Source organism: Sinohyriopsis cumingii, chromosome 6 (genome assembly GCF_028554795.1).
Source record: "Sinohyriopsis cumingii isolate HCF-2022 chromosome 6, ASM2855479v2, whole genome shotgun sequence".
In the NCBI taxonomy this organism is placed as follows: Eukaryota; Metazoa; Mollusca; class Bivalvia; order Unionida; family Unionidae; genus Sinohyriopsis; species Sinohyriopsis cumingii.
In genome coordinates this window covers 157,882,614-157,898,676 of record NC_142966.1, presented here as the reverse complement: position 1 = coordinate 157,898,676, position 16,063 = coordinate 157,882,614, and the positions used below count along the sequence as shown (strand labels likewise).

Sequence of the window (16,063 nt, the reverse complement as noted above, 5' to 3'; positions counted from 1 at the left end):
TCATAATGATAATGCTAGTATGATTAGATTCATAATGATAATGCTAGTATGATTAGATTCATAATGACAATGCTAGTATGATTAGATTCATTATGATAATGCTGGTATGATTAGATTCATAATGATAATGCTAGTATGATTAGATTCATAATGATAATGCTAGTATGATTAGATTCATAATGACAATGCTAGTATGATTAGATTCATTATGATAATGCTGGTATGATTAGATTCATAATGATAATGCTAGTATGATTAGATTCATAATGATAATGCTAGTATGATTAGATTCATAATGATAATGCTAGTATGATTAGATTCATAATGACAATGCTAGTATGATTAGATTCATTATGATAATGCTGGTATGATTAGATTCATAATGATAATGCTAGTATGATTAGATTCATAATGATAATGCTAGTATGATTAGATTCATAATGATAATGCTAGTATGATTAGATTCATAATGACAATGCTAGTATGATTAGATTCATTATGATAATGCTGGTATGATTAGATTCATAATGATAATGCTAGTATGATTAGATTCATAATGATAATGCTAGTATGATTAGATTCATTATGATAATACTAGTATGATTAGATTCATAATGATAATGCTAGTATGATTAGATTCATAATGATTAATGCTAGAATGATTAGATTAACAATGATTAATGCTAGTATGATTAGATTCATAATGATTCATGCTAGCTTGATTAGATTCATAATGATAATGCTAGTATGATTAGATTCATAATGACAATGCTAGTATGATTAGATTCATAATGATAATGCTGGTATGATTAGATTCATAATGATAATGCTAGTATGATTAGATTCATAATGATTCATGCTAGCTTGATTAGATTCATAATGATAATGCTAGTATGATTAGATTCATAATGACAATGCTAGTATGATTAGATTCATAATGATAATGCTGGTATGATTAGATTCATAATGATAATGCTAGTATGATTAGATTCATAATGATAATGCTAGTATGATTAGATTCATTATGATAATGCTGGTATGATTAGATTCATAATGATAATGCTAGTATGATTAGATTCATAATGATAATGCTAGTATGATTAGATTCATAATGACAATGCTAGTATGATTAGATTCATTATGATAATGCTGGTATGATTAGATTCATAATGATAATGCTAGTATGATTAGATTCATAATGATAATGCTAGTATGATTAGATTCATTATGATAATACTAGTATGATTAGATTCATGATGATAATGCTAGTATGATTAGATTAACAATGATTAATGCTAGTATGATTAGATTAACAATGATTAATGCTAGTATGATTAGATTCATAATGATTCATGCTAGCTTGATTAGATTAACAATGATAATGCTAGTATGATTAGATTCATAATGATAATGCTTGTATGATTAGATTCATAATGATTAATGCTTGTATGATTAGATTCATAATGATTAATGCTTGCATGATTAGATTCATAATGATAATGCTAGCATGATTAGATTCATAATAATGATTTTAATGCTAGTATGATTAGATTCATAATGATAATGCTAGCATGATTAGATTCGTAATAATGATTTTAATGCTAGTATGATTAGATTCATAATAATGATTTTAATGCTAATACGATTTAAATTCATAATGTTTAATGCTAATAGGATGAGAATCTGTGAAGATGTTTAGAAAATACAAGTAAATTAAACAACTAAAACCAAAACCTTATTGCAAACTTTCAGTGAAAAAAACCTTGACTCCGAGACAAAAAGGAGCAAGCAACCAAGTCACACAATGAAAAGTCTTAGCTTCGTAATGATTCATGTATGATAAGAATCTGTCAATAGACATATAAAAAAAAAAAGGAAATTACTGTACAGTCAGTCTCGATTATCTCGATTACATTGGGGGTGTCAAAAAATTGTTGACATAACCGAGTCCCAAGATATCAGGGTTGAGTTGAAAAATCTACTGCAGAACAACGGTTATGCATCTGAAGCACAATAAATGAGGAGTTTTCTTTCTAAAAACAAATGGAATTTCTAAAGTTTAATAAAAGTACTAATTAAGTCATGCCAGGCTGCTGAAAAAAAAGTTTGGAGGTCTTTTAAATAAGATTAAGTAACAACCAAGTGTTTTGGGGTTTTTCTAAGGGGGGAGGCTAGCTTAGTTTGGAATTTTGCAGGTTTCTATTTACAGATTATTGTGAGTCACATGATCTAGCCATGCTGAAGTTGAAGGCTTCCAGTGGCACCAAGCATGGAAACACTTTAACTATTAATGAATTCAATTTAAATATTTTGTGTAAAACAAATTAGGTATTTTTAGCTACATTTAATGATGTTAACCCTTTTTTTTTACATGTGAGTACTATAGCTTTAAACAAATGTTATTCATTATATTTTCTGTCTAAAGAAAGGATTCTATCAAATAATGCACTCAACTGCAAGACAAAATAGGCAATAACTAATGCAAAAATTGTTGGAGCAAAGTGATTTGTTGACATGTGCATATCGAAAATGATAATCGTAATATTTACAAAATTTCATGGCACTCAATTAACAACTACAGGACAAGCTGATCTACTGAAATAATGTGCTGGATGGAAGGAGGGAGGGATGACAAAGATTTTTATACACCCTTGCCTCTACAGACATGGGTGGATAATAAATATCAGCAGTGAGACAATTAAGGTTACATGTATGGTAAGGCTATTCTCACATTTGGGAACAACAGTAGATCAATAAACTCAAGGTTGTTTTCACATTTGGGAACAACAGTAGATCAATAAACTCAAGGTTATTTTCACATAAGGGAACAACAGTAGATCAATAAACTCAAGGTTATTTTCACATTTGGGGACAACAGTTGATTAATAAACTGAAGGTTATTTTCACATTTGGGAACAACAGTAGATCAATAAACTCAAGGTTATTTTCACATTTGGGGACAACAGTTATCAATACATTCAAAGTTATTTCACATTTTGGTACAACAGTTGATTAATAAACTGAAGGTTATTTTCACATTTGGGAACAACAGTAGATCAATAAATTCAAATTTACAAAATCCTTCTCATTTCTTAAATTTTCCAGTGATACATTGGAAATGAACAGTTCTATAATCTATAATAAACAGTACAGATGCTGAACTTATGTGCAGAAAATTAAAAAATAAATCAAACCAGTCCTTTTATCTAAAACAAATGGTTATGACTTTGATTTCTTTCCAGAAATGGAAGATGAGTCAGACTTGGTACTTTTTTGATCATCATTAAAGGGATTACTAAAACGTTTGCTCATTCGAGACTTCCTGGCTTCTTCAGCTTGTTTTTCTTCTTCTTCTTCTTCTTGCAACTTTCTAACTTGTTCTTTCTGGCGACGTTCACGTAGGGAATTGATTACAAGGTCTGCACACTTGCTCAAAGGAGCATCCTCCACAAATTCACTTCCTATAAAATATTAAAATAAAGTTTCTCTAAAACTAATAAAAATATTTTAAAATGTCTATATTATATTAAAAGTAATTCTGAAACAAGAACCAAAAATAAAGAAGTCAAATATTACATGTTTCTACCAAAATAAGTAAACAAGTAAGGAACAGTATGACATCCAAACTTTGGATACTTTCAGTTCCACATAGACAACGATAATATAATTAAGACACAATTTTTTTTCTTGTTTCTCCATAAAACTGGCTTTAACATGCTTTTTTTTATAAAGTTTGAAAAAGAAAAACATTTCAGTTGTTTTTGTAAGCTTACTCATTTCCCATCTATCTGCCAGAAAACATCATGTTCATAGATCCCATATATATATATATATATATATATATATATATATATATATATATATATATATATATATATATATAAGAATCTGAAAAATATGCAGGAATTAATGACCATTCCATCACGCAACAGGATAAGAGCTTCTATTTCTCTTGTACATGTTGTAAATAATATTTCAAAAACTTAAAATTTCATGCCTGAAGAAAATTTAACAAATTCTGACAATTTTCTCGCCAAGCATTAAATGGTGATGTGTACATCATACACATTAAACTGTATTATGAAGATGTTGCACATTTATTATCTTTTCAAAATTAATTATTAAATAAATGTTAAAATGTATTATTTGAAATGTTAGGACTTAATTAATAGACAGGAATAAGTTAAGTTAGCCCCAAACCCTAGTGGTAAGTCGTAATTGTAAAAGTTGTGCTTTTGTTAGAGATGACTTGGTGCCATTGAAAAAACAAATGGCAGCAAGAACCAAAATTATTGGAAATGAATCATTGCGTACCTGATATACATGAAATGGATATGAAAGAATGGATACATGGATATGAATCACTGTGTACCTGATATACATGAAATGGATACATGGATATGAATGACTGAAATGGATACATGGACATGAATCACTGGATACCTGATATACATTAAATGGATATGAAAGAATGGATACATGGATATGAATGAATGAAATGGATACATGGATATGAATGACTGAAATGGATACATGGATATGAATGATTGTGTACCTGCTATACATGAAATGGGTACATGGATGTGAATGACTAAAATAGATATATCGATGTGAATCATTGGGTACCTGTTATACATGAAATGGTTACATGGATATGAATGACTGAAATGGATACATGGATGTGAATAACTGAAATGAATACATGGATGTGAATCACTGAGTACTTGATATAGATGAAATGGATACATGGATGTGAATGACTGAAATGGATAAATGGATGTGAATCATTGTGTACCTGTTATACATGAAATGGTTACATGGATATGAATGACTGAAATGGATACATGGATGTGAATGACTGAAATGAATACATGGATGTGAATCACTGAGTACTTGATATAGATGAAATGGATACATGGATGTGAATGACTGAAATGGATAAATGGATGTGAATCATTGGGTACCTGATATACATGAAATGGTTACATGGATGTGAATGACTGAAATGGATACATGGATGTGAATCATTGGGTACCTGATATACACGAAATGGGTACATGAATGTGAATGACTGAAATGGATGCATGGATGTGAATGACTGAAATGGATACATGGATGTGAATGACTGAAATGGATACATGGATGTGAATCATTGGGTATCGAATATACATGAAATGGAATACATAGATGTGAATGACTGAAATGGATACATGGATGTGAATGACTGAAATGGATACATGGATGTGAATGACTGAAATGGATACATGGATGTGAATCATTGGGTATCTGATATACATGAAATGGATACATGGATGTGAATGACTGAAATGGATACATGGATGTGAATCATTGGGTACCTGATATACATGAAATGGATACATGGATGTGAATCACTGAGTTCCTGATATACATGAAATGGATACATGGATGTGAATGACTGAAATGGATATATGGATGTGACTGGCTGAAATGGATACATGGATGTGAATCATTGGGTACCTGATATACCTGAAATGTATACATGGATGTGAACGACTGAAATGGATATATGGATGTGAATCATTGGGTACCTGCTATACATGAAATGGATACATGGATGTGAATCATTGGGTACCTGATATGCTTGAAATGGATACATGGATGTGAATGGCTGAAATGGATACATGGATGTGAATCACTGAGTACCTGATATACATAAAATGTATACATGGATGTGAACGACTGAAATGGATATATGGATGTGAATCATTGGGTACCTGATATGCATGAAATGGATACATGGATATGAATGACTGAAATGGATACATGAATGAGAATCATTATGTACCTGATATACATATAAATCCTGAAGTTCTGAATATAGGAAGGATAAAAAAGGATGGCTCTCATGTATTAACACCACTGATATTACTATTATCTGAGCTTTCTAAAATTCATCTCATGATAACCTTGAATAAACTTAACTTTTTCTTCAAGATGGAGTAGAGATGCAGGTTGATCCAATAAGAAGCAGATAAAGAGTTTAATGAAAACTTGTGCTGTTATAATGAATAGGATTAACAGTATCTTTCAATGTCAAAAGGTCATCTAATCCCCAAACCACAGTCAATGTCAAAAGGTCATCTAATCCCCAAACCACAGTTAGGTACACATAGAAAGTGCTCAGTGATGATTTTCAGGTAAGGGAAACATATATATCCCCTATTTCGAGTGTGTAAATATTCTACACTGATGGAAAGGTTGTTAATTAAAGTTTGAACTAATAAGATTTGCAAGCTGCAGAGTTGCTATACAATTCTATACCCACAGACCCATTGCATACTACCAATTGGATGATTGGTTGGGGTTTCTTTCAAACACTGCAAATAACAAAATACATATGTCGACAGAATTTGTCCAATATTAAAGCCCAAGATAAACCTTAAATAAAGTTTCCTCCAAGATTTTAATGGAAGACACATATATGGCATTAATGGTATACAAATGATCATAAAAATTACTGTAATAATAGATAACAACAGTTATATAAGTAAAGAATATATTTGTTATAGTAATGTAATTTAGGCAAAGTTTGTCTTTATTTTTATTAGCGATATTAGTCAGACACCAAGGACAAATAATTTACAACACAGTACTTGCTCATTCTAATGTTATCAATTGTATCCAAGCAGTCTACTGATTTATAGTGATACCAGCTTATAGTGAGACTGCTTTACAGTGAGAGTACCTTATAGAGACTGCTTTACAATGAGAGTACCTTATAGTGAGACTGCTTTACAGTGAGAGTACCATATACATATAATTTTCCTATTACATAATGAGTAGAATTTCTTTTCCATTCTAATATGCTGCAACAATATTCATAAAAATACTGTATATCCCCTATAAATATCTTTTATTTTCCTCTGCTTTTAGTTTATAGAACTCAAGTGTATAAGTAAATATCTGCTTACTCCAGTGACGATTACACTGACATACTTACTGTACACGGCATCCATCTTTAAAATTACAAATATTATTGTACCAGAGTACTTATGGTAGAAAAAGAAGAAATCCAAATGATGCAGGCAAACTACATGTATCTACTTTCTATCTCCATAAGACAATAAAGGTTACGAGTAAATGTTTGGAACTGAAAACAATGAACAGAAAAATGGGAATAGACAAGACAGAGAACAGAATGAAAACACATCAAAATTCTAAGTCAGTTCACACAGAAACATTATTCAATAATGAAAAGCAACTGTATAGAGATTTGTCAAATTAATTTTGTTGATTTTTTTTCTCACCAGTACAGAAAGGGCAAAATCTGAAGTCAGACATTCACATACACCTTTCTTGCTGGTAATAACGATAGGGATAACAGGTGTCTTCTAATTCCCTTATTAGATTTCATAGATTGCACACAATGATACCAACCATTATGAATTTCAAACAGTATACAGTAATGCCAATCCTGACAGATTTAAAAAAGTAGTGATATCAATCCTTATAGATTTCAATAAATATACAGTGACGACAACCTTTATGGACTGCAAACAGCATACAGTGGTCCCAAACTTTGCAGATTTCAAACAGTAAACAGTGATCCCAAACTCTGTAGATTTCAAACAGTAAACAGTGATCCCAAACTTTGTAGATTTCAAACAGTAAACAGTGATCCCAAACTTTGTAGATTTCAAATAGTAAACAGTAATTCCAAACTTTGTAGATTTCAAACAGTAATGTCAGGTTTTAAAAAACATCTGACCCTGAGCACTAAAATAGGAATATTTCAAGTTTTTATCCAGTAATTTGAAGCATTAGACATCACTGATTCAAAATGCCATTTGGTTAAAACATGCTTTCCTACAGTAATTGATCCCACCATGTGACAGGCTGTCCACTGATTTAAAATGCCACTTGGTTAAAACATGCTTTCCTACAGTAATCTATCCAACCATGTGACTCCAAATGCCACTTGGTTAAAACATGCTTTCCTACAGTAATCTATCTCACCATGTGACTCCAAATGCCACTTGGTTTAAACATGCTTTCCTACAGTAATTGTTCTCACGATGTGACTCCAAATGCCACTTGGTTAAAACATGCTTTCCTACAGTAACCTATCTCACCATGTGACTCAAAATGCCACTTGGTTAAAACATGCTTTCCTACAGTAATCTATCTCACCATGTGACTCCAAATGCCACTTGGTTAAAACATGCTTTCCTACAGTAACCTATCCCACCATGTGACTCCAAATGCCACTTGGTTAAAACATGCTTTCCATCAGTAATCTATCCCACCATGTGACATGCTGTCCACTGATTCAAAATGCCACTTGGTTAAAACATGCTTTCCTACAGTAATCTATCTCACCATGTGACTCCAAATGCCACTTGGTTAAAACATGCTTTCCTCACAGTAATCTATCCCACCATGTGACATGTAGTCCACTGAGGAAAGATGACAAAGGCATGGTATTCATCCACTGACAGTGCCTTGTATATCCAGTTTAGAATTTCAGTATTATTGTTATCAGGGCCTGATTTTATTTAGCTACAATCCTCAACAGCTGTTTGTTTCAATATCTTTCTTACATTTTCTCATGTCAGTCAGGGCACTAAGCTGATGTGAATTTTGTTGGTTAATATTCAGTTGCTTTTCAATTGTAGCATCATTTGAAAGAAAGACTGAAATGGTTCCAAATTTTGTAATACAAGATACAGAACTTATGTAAACTTTTACAGAATATAATTAAACATTGCAAGGGTTTTAATGATTTTAATACCACACTGGTTCAAATTTGTTAATATAAAATTGTATCTCATCAGATCATCTGAATCTACATTAAAAAAAAGGTCATACAGATCATGAAGTCAATTTGAACACTGACTGTTGCAGTAACGGGTGTCATGTTTTAGAATTTGATTACACATACCTCTGAATGGCAACTATTTACTTTATTTTGATCCTATATATCCATATTCATTATTTACAAGGTCATTATTTACAAGGTCATTATTTACATGCCCCAAGAAGTACATATACCAAAATCTCTGTTAATGTATGTAGACACTTTTGGATGAGATCCAGTACAAACAGGATTGAATGTCACATGCTGTGATGTCAAAATAAAAGCTATGCAAGTTGATTAAAAAAAATTAGTACTACCCAATATTGTGACAATTAGACCCAACAGGATCTTTTCTTGACCCAGTTTAGCACCTGGTCACTGCTGTAAAAGTCCATAGTGATCAATAATTTTTGTCTGGAAGTTTATTAAGACAGTTAAGATGTCAAGCATTCAATAATCAGGTTAAACTATATTAGTCTTAAATTTTTACAAGAACAATTTATATTTAATGTAATATGAGTAAATGCACCTACATGACCCCAATGACATTCTCTATAAGAGAAATCACTGTAATTGCATAATGAGGTTAAAAATGAGAATGATTTTGGCAAAATTGGAATGGTTAGTTTTTCTGTGAATAGTGTCTGGACAAATGAATCCAAAACATATACAATCCATTTATAAAGCACATAAAACTGCAAATAGAGTTGACCCATAATGCACCAGCAGATCTGCACTGTTCTCTTGAAATCATGAGCTAAACATATACAACTTTTATTAAGATCTACCAGTGGATTATGTGGGCTGACATTGTTCACTGTAATAAACCTGCTGAACTTGTTCACTGCAATGAATATGTTGACACTGTTCACTGTAATAAGCCTGTTGACATTTATTCACTGTAATGAATATGTTCGTTCACTGTAATAACCCTGTTGACATTTATTCACTGTAATGAATATGTTGAATTGCTCACTGTAATAAAGCTGTTGACATTGTTCACAGTAATAAACCTGCTGACATTTGTTCACTGTAACAAATCTGTTGACATTGTTCCCTATAATAAATCTGTTGACATTGTTCCCTATAATAAATCTGTTGACATTGTTCCCTATAATAAATCTGTTGAGCCTGTTCACTGTAATAAATCTACTTCACCTCTGCACATTTATTGTTACATCTTGTTTCATCAAATCTGTATCTGTTATAGAGCATGGTTTAGCATATTAAACTAAAGGAATTGTGAACACTGTGTGTATATAAGTAAAACTCTTCTACATACCACCCCTATCCACATGATGTGGTGTGTGTGTGTGTGTGTGATTTGGATTTTAATGTAGCTTTAACAATTTTTCAGTCATATCACTACAATGTCTGCAGTGTGGCAGTTTAGAGTGATGTCTAGCACTATGGCATCATGCCACAGACATGTAACATGATGTCCCACCCAGTCACATTATCATGACACCAGGCCTACCAGTCCTAACGGGGCCCCAAGTGGCCGAGTGGTCTAAAGCGCTCTCCGTTACGGATCACTGCCATCTCACCTCTGTCTGCGTGGGTTCGAGTCCAGGATTCGGCCAATGTGGGTACGTGAGAGAGCTTGCCAGTAGCTTCTCGTGGGTCGGTGGTTCTTCTCAGGGTTTTCCCGGGTTCTTCCTCCACCATTAATACTGGCCGCCATGCATAGCCTATCGTGTGCTGAAAAATGGCATTAAACCCCACAACAACAACAACAACCAGTCCTAACACTAACCTCTTAATGCTGAGCGCCAAGTGAGGCAGCAGTTAGTACTATTTTTATAAGTCTTTGGTGTGACTCGGCCGGGTATCGAACCCATGACCTCCCACATCCAAGGTGGAAGCTCTAACCACTAGGCCACTGAAGTGGTCTCCACATAAGGAGATGGGTCTATAATCCAACAAGTTCAGATACAATGCTTGGTCAACTTGCATATCTTCCAACAATAACCATATTCCACTAAAAATGGCAAGAGTAGTTACATCAATAAAGTTCTGTCATATATTACAACTAACTGTAAGTAAAAAGGGGCAATAACTCATTAAAAAAACTGGAAGATAAGTCACATGATTTGGTCTTACAAGCACTCTGCTGCAAAACGGCAATATCTCCGATGAAAACTTGAAAGTGCAAATTGATAGGTTATGACCAGAATGTAAATTTCAAGGAAATCCACTAAAATACACCATGAGACTAGTTGCACTGATAACATTCTGTCATACACTATACTGAGTCAGAAAGAGCATCAACTCTAAAAAAACACTGGAATGGCAGTGATTTGTTTAAATGGGCCATAGCATATATCACATTCATCCTTTTTTAGGAGAACAGTAATTTGTAGAAAAAAGCATCTTTAAATGACGACCATAAAACATGACGACCATAGCAAGTTTCATGACATTCACAGAAAAAAGTGAGACACTTCACGAGTGTCTGACATATACTGTATTAGGCTCCAAGGAAAAACTGCCAATAATTCTGAAAAAAATTGCAGGAGCACTTTATTTTTTATATGCTCATATTCAGAGGATGAACACAACATCTCCATGGTTTCATGGTGATCCAAGGAAATTTGTGAGACCAGTTGTGTTCACTATTTTGTTATGCACTACATCCAGCTGCAAGGAAAAAAGGTAACAACTCACAGTAGCATAGTCATTTGTTGACACTGACAACATTAGATTAACCGTTGTTTTCTGTATTTACTTATCAAGTCTGATGGCAATTGACTGAAAAAAAGACTTGTTGCTTTCACAAGATTCTGTCATAAACTTCATTCAGGTTGGCAGGAGTACTATGAATGGCACGTTATATACAAATTGGATTTCAGTGACCTGGGTATTTGGTCAAGGTATGCAGTCAAGAACTGAACTTAATTTGTAGAAACCATTAATTTCTTATCTGACTTAAACTAACCATGACCTCTGACCTTTAGACCCCAGAAGGTATAGGTTTTTTCATTACCATCATCCTAAATGTCTGCTCAAGGAATTTACTCTAGAACAAAAGTTATTCCGCAAAGCCCAATTTTATTTGAACAACAATGTCCTTTTAATCTTTGAATATTTTACCACAAAATCAACAGGCCTCCTCCATACTTTAAGTGCAAGCCCTCCACAAACTTTGATCTGGACTAAAACTGAAGTTATTATGAAAAAAAACATTTTCATTTTTTAGTCACTGTGACCTTAACCTTTAACTTATTTTATCCTAAAATCAAACTGCTTCTTCCTTATTCCAAGTGCAAGCCATCTCCAAAGTTCAGTCCAGTTCTGTAATGTAGAACTAATGGTACTGTGCAGAAACCATTTTCTTTCATTCAGTGACCTTCACCAATGACCTTTGATCGCAAAATCAAATTGCTTCTTCCTAACCACAATGCAAATCATTCACAAATTTGATAATTGTAGATAATGGAAAACTGAAGTCATTGGTAGAAAACAAAATTGGCAAAACACAGATAAATGGACAGACAGACAGATGGACATCATGACATAATACGCTCCATTGTACGGCAGGGATATAAAAAAAGACAACAACTCTTACATCAAATTGCAGGTGTCCATATGCACATCATCAGGTAATAACCATAATATTTACAGTTTCACAGCAATCAATCAAAAACAACAAGAATAACTGTTCACAAGATTGTGTGATGGACAGAAGACAATGACAATAGAGGCTGGGTTATAAAAAATAAACCATCATAGAAGGGTCACCAAACATAACTGAACTGGAACTGATTCAGTAGTATCGTTTACTGTTGGGGAGTTGAGATATGGTATTTCCCCCATTTGACTGATTGGAAATAAATATCATAAAGGTTAATAAGCAAATTTCCACAAGGAATTAAGAACTGAATTAACCAACCTAACTAATATACAGTAATGTGTACTTCTTAACCAGAATTCATATGTACTGTATGCTGATACTTTGAACTAAACAAGAGGCCCAAGCAGGTCTGACATTGCACACCTAGCTTACATAATTTGACAGTTGACTATTTAACTAAGCAGGCTTATGTGGTATTGTACATACACAACATATATATGAACACAACATATATATAAACTGAACACAACATATATATAAACTATCTTAAAAACTGTACATAATGTTAATTTTACCTATTTTACTATGTACTTATAATAAATTCTGTCTCAAGAGAGACAAAATTAATATGCACTGTCTCTTCCTTTCAAGTGAAAGTCCTCTAAGATCTAGATGTTATAAGCCTATTTACCAAGTTTTATCAAAATTAGATGAAAAACATAGTCTCTACATCTAGAAAGGCAACAAATTCAGCCAATCAGATGCAAGGTATCTCATTAATATACATAGGTCTCACTTATAGAACCTGCATAGTAGTACAATGCTTAGCCAAACAAATAAAAGACCACCTCATTAGTATGTGCAAATCTTCAGCTCTTAATCAAATTATTTAAAAAGTCTGATCACAATACGTTAGAGTTTTTTTTAACAAGCTCAGCCAATCAGGTGCAATGTCACATCATTAATATGCATAAAAGGACTCATACTTAAACAAGATTTTGACGACTTAGGCCTATTTACCAAGTTTAATCAAAATCATATGAAAAATATAATCTCTAAAGTAGTAAGATAATAGTCAGTCAGATGCATGATTACCGTATAAAAATGCAAAGGCCTTGTTCATAATAAAAACCTGTTTACTAAATATGATTAAAATTAGGTCAGGAATACAGACTTTCAAATGGTAGGAAGCTCAGTCAATGATTAATCATTAATATCTGAAGATCTTGCTAATAATAAAACACATTCTACATCATGATGATGTAAGTCTATTTACTATGTTTGATAAAAATTAACTCATTAATATGCATGGATCTCACTCATTATGGAACCCAGCCAAAATCTTGAATGATAGATAAGTAGATTTCAAGTCTGACCAAAATCAGATCAGAGATATGGCCTATTGAGTGGTAACAAGCTCAACCAATCACATGCAAGATCACCTCATTAACATGTGGCTATCTTGATCCGTATTAAATTCATCTAAAATCTTAATAATATAAATGTTTATTCCAAGTCTGATAAAATCAGATCAGAAATTTGGCCTCAAGAATGGTAATGATATCAGGGAATCTGATGCAGGATAATCTAATACATGTATATCATGCACATTATTATTATTATTATTATTATTCAAAATCTTAATGATATCAGCAAATATTCCAAGTCTGGTCAAAACTGGATCTGAACTATGGCCTTGCAGCCATATCCAACATGTGGCCCTATTGTTATATCCAACATGTGGCCCTATTGTCATATCCAACATGTGGCCCTATTGTCATATCCAACATGAGGCCCTATTGTCATATCCAACATGTGGCCCTATTGTCATATCTGAAATATGGCTGATTGGTTAGGTGAGCTAAAAATTCTATTTGGCTATTGATCTCATAAGACGCTAAATTAGTATGATCTACAAATTGGTACAGTTCACAACACTGACATCACCTCTTTTATTCCTCCTTGGCTTTCCACATAATGCATCTCCTGGTTTGCAAGGAACAAGAAATGTACAATGCACAGTAGAAAAAACTGCCAAGTAATTATAAGATTTCAGGTGTTACTGGTGCAATCACAGATTTGGTAATAAATTCACAAATGTTAATTTGTAAGCAGGAATCATGGAAATTCAAATTCTCCAATTTGATGAACCTTTTTATGTCTTATGTTCATTTCTAATTAAAGAGATTTACTTTCTGAGTAAAACTTCTAAAAGTTGTATATGGCAACAAAAAGGAGTATTTTTAGCGCTGAAAAACAAAAAGCAAATATTTTGTAAATTATGTCAAGATTTTTAGAGAAATTTACTTGATTTAAATTTGCTAAATTGATGTTTCTGCCACAAATCTGTAAAAGCACCAGACTGTAATCTACAAACTGCAGAAAAATTAAAATATGTGCCAGTGTGGATTTCTGTCTCTGATGAATGCATTCATACTGATTTGTCTGTACATTATCTCTCATGAATGCAATTGTACTAATCTGTCAATACATTACCTCTCTTGAATGTAATACTACTGAACTGTCTGTATAATATCTTTCATAAATACAATCCTTTTGATCTGTCTGTACATTATCTTTCATGAATGAAATACTATTGATCTGTTTATACATCAACTCGTGAATGCACTCCTATTGATCTATCTAAACATTATCTCACATGAATGCATTCCTACTGATTTATCTGAATATTAACTCTCTTGAATGCAATCCTATTGATCTGTCTGTATATTATCTGTCATAAATACAATCCTACAATCTGTCTCTACATTAACCCTAATGAATGTTTTCTTACTGAGCTGATTGTACATTATGTTTCATGAATGCACTCCTAATGATCTGTCTGTACATTAACTCTCATGAATGCACTCCTAATGATCTGTCTGTACATTAACACTCATGAATGCACTCCTATTGATCTGTCTGTACGTTAACACTCATGAATGCACTCCTATTGATCTGTCTGTACGTTAACTCTCATGAATGCACTCCTATTGATCTGTCTGTACATTAACTCTCATGAATGCACTCCTATTGATCTGTCTGTACATTAACTCTCATGAATGCACTCCTATTGATCTGTCTGTACATTAACTCTCATGAATGCACTCCTAATGATCTGTCTGTACATTAACTCTCATGAATGCACTCCTATTGATCTGTCTGTACATTAACTCTCATGAATGCACTCCTATTGATCTGTCTGTACATTAACTCTCATGAATGCACTCCTATTGATCTGTCTGTACATTAACTCTCATGAATGCACTTCTAATGATCTGTCTGTACATTAACACTCATGAATGCACTCCTATTGATCTGTCTGTACGTTAACTCTCATGAATGCACTCCTATTGATCTGTCTGTACATTAACTCTCATGAATGCACTCCTATTGATCTGTCTGTACATTAACTCTCATGAATGCACTCCTAATGATCTGTCTGTACATTAACTCTCATGAATGCACTCCTAATGATCTGTCTGTACATTAACACTCATGAATGCACTTCTAATGATCTGTCTGTACATTAACACTCATGAATGCACTCCTATTGATCTGTCTGTACATTAACTCTCATGAATGCACTCCTATTGATCTGTCTGTACATTAACTCTCATGAATGCATTCCTAATGATCTGTCTGTACAT

The 16,063-nt window shown here is 32.9% G+C and overlaps 1 protein-coding gene across 1 annotated transcript in view; it reads right to left on the bottom strand.

The window, feature by feature from the left end:
- Positions 1–1,142: 1,142 nt before the first annotated feature.
- The window catches only part of LOC149798366 (uncharacterized), a 211,359-nt gene continuing 196,438 nt past the window's right edge, over positions 1,143–16,063 (bottom strand). Inside the window, exon 32 of the mRNA XM_089960868.1 lies at positions 1,143–3,461. Within this exon, the coding sequence (XP_089816994.1) occupies positions 3,220–3,461 (242 nt within the window). The 3' untranslated portion in view covers positions 1,143–3,219. The remainder of the gene's footprint in view (positions 3,462–16,063) is intronic.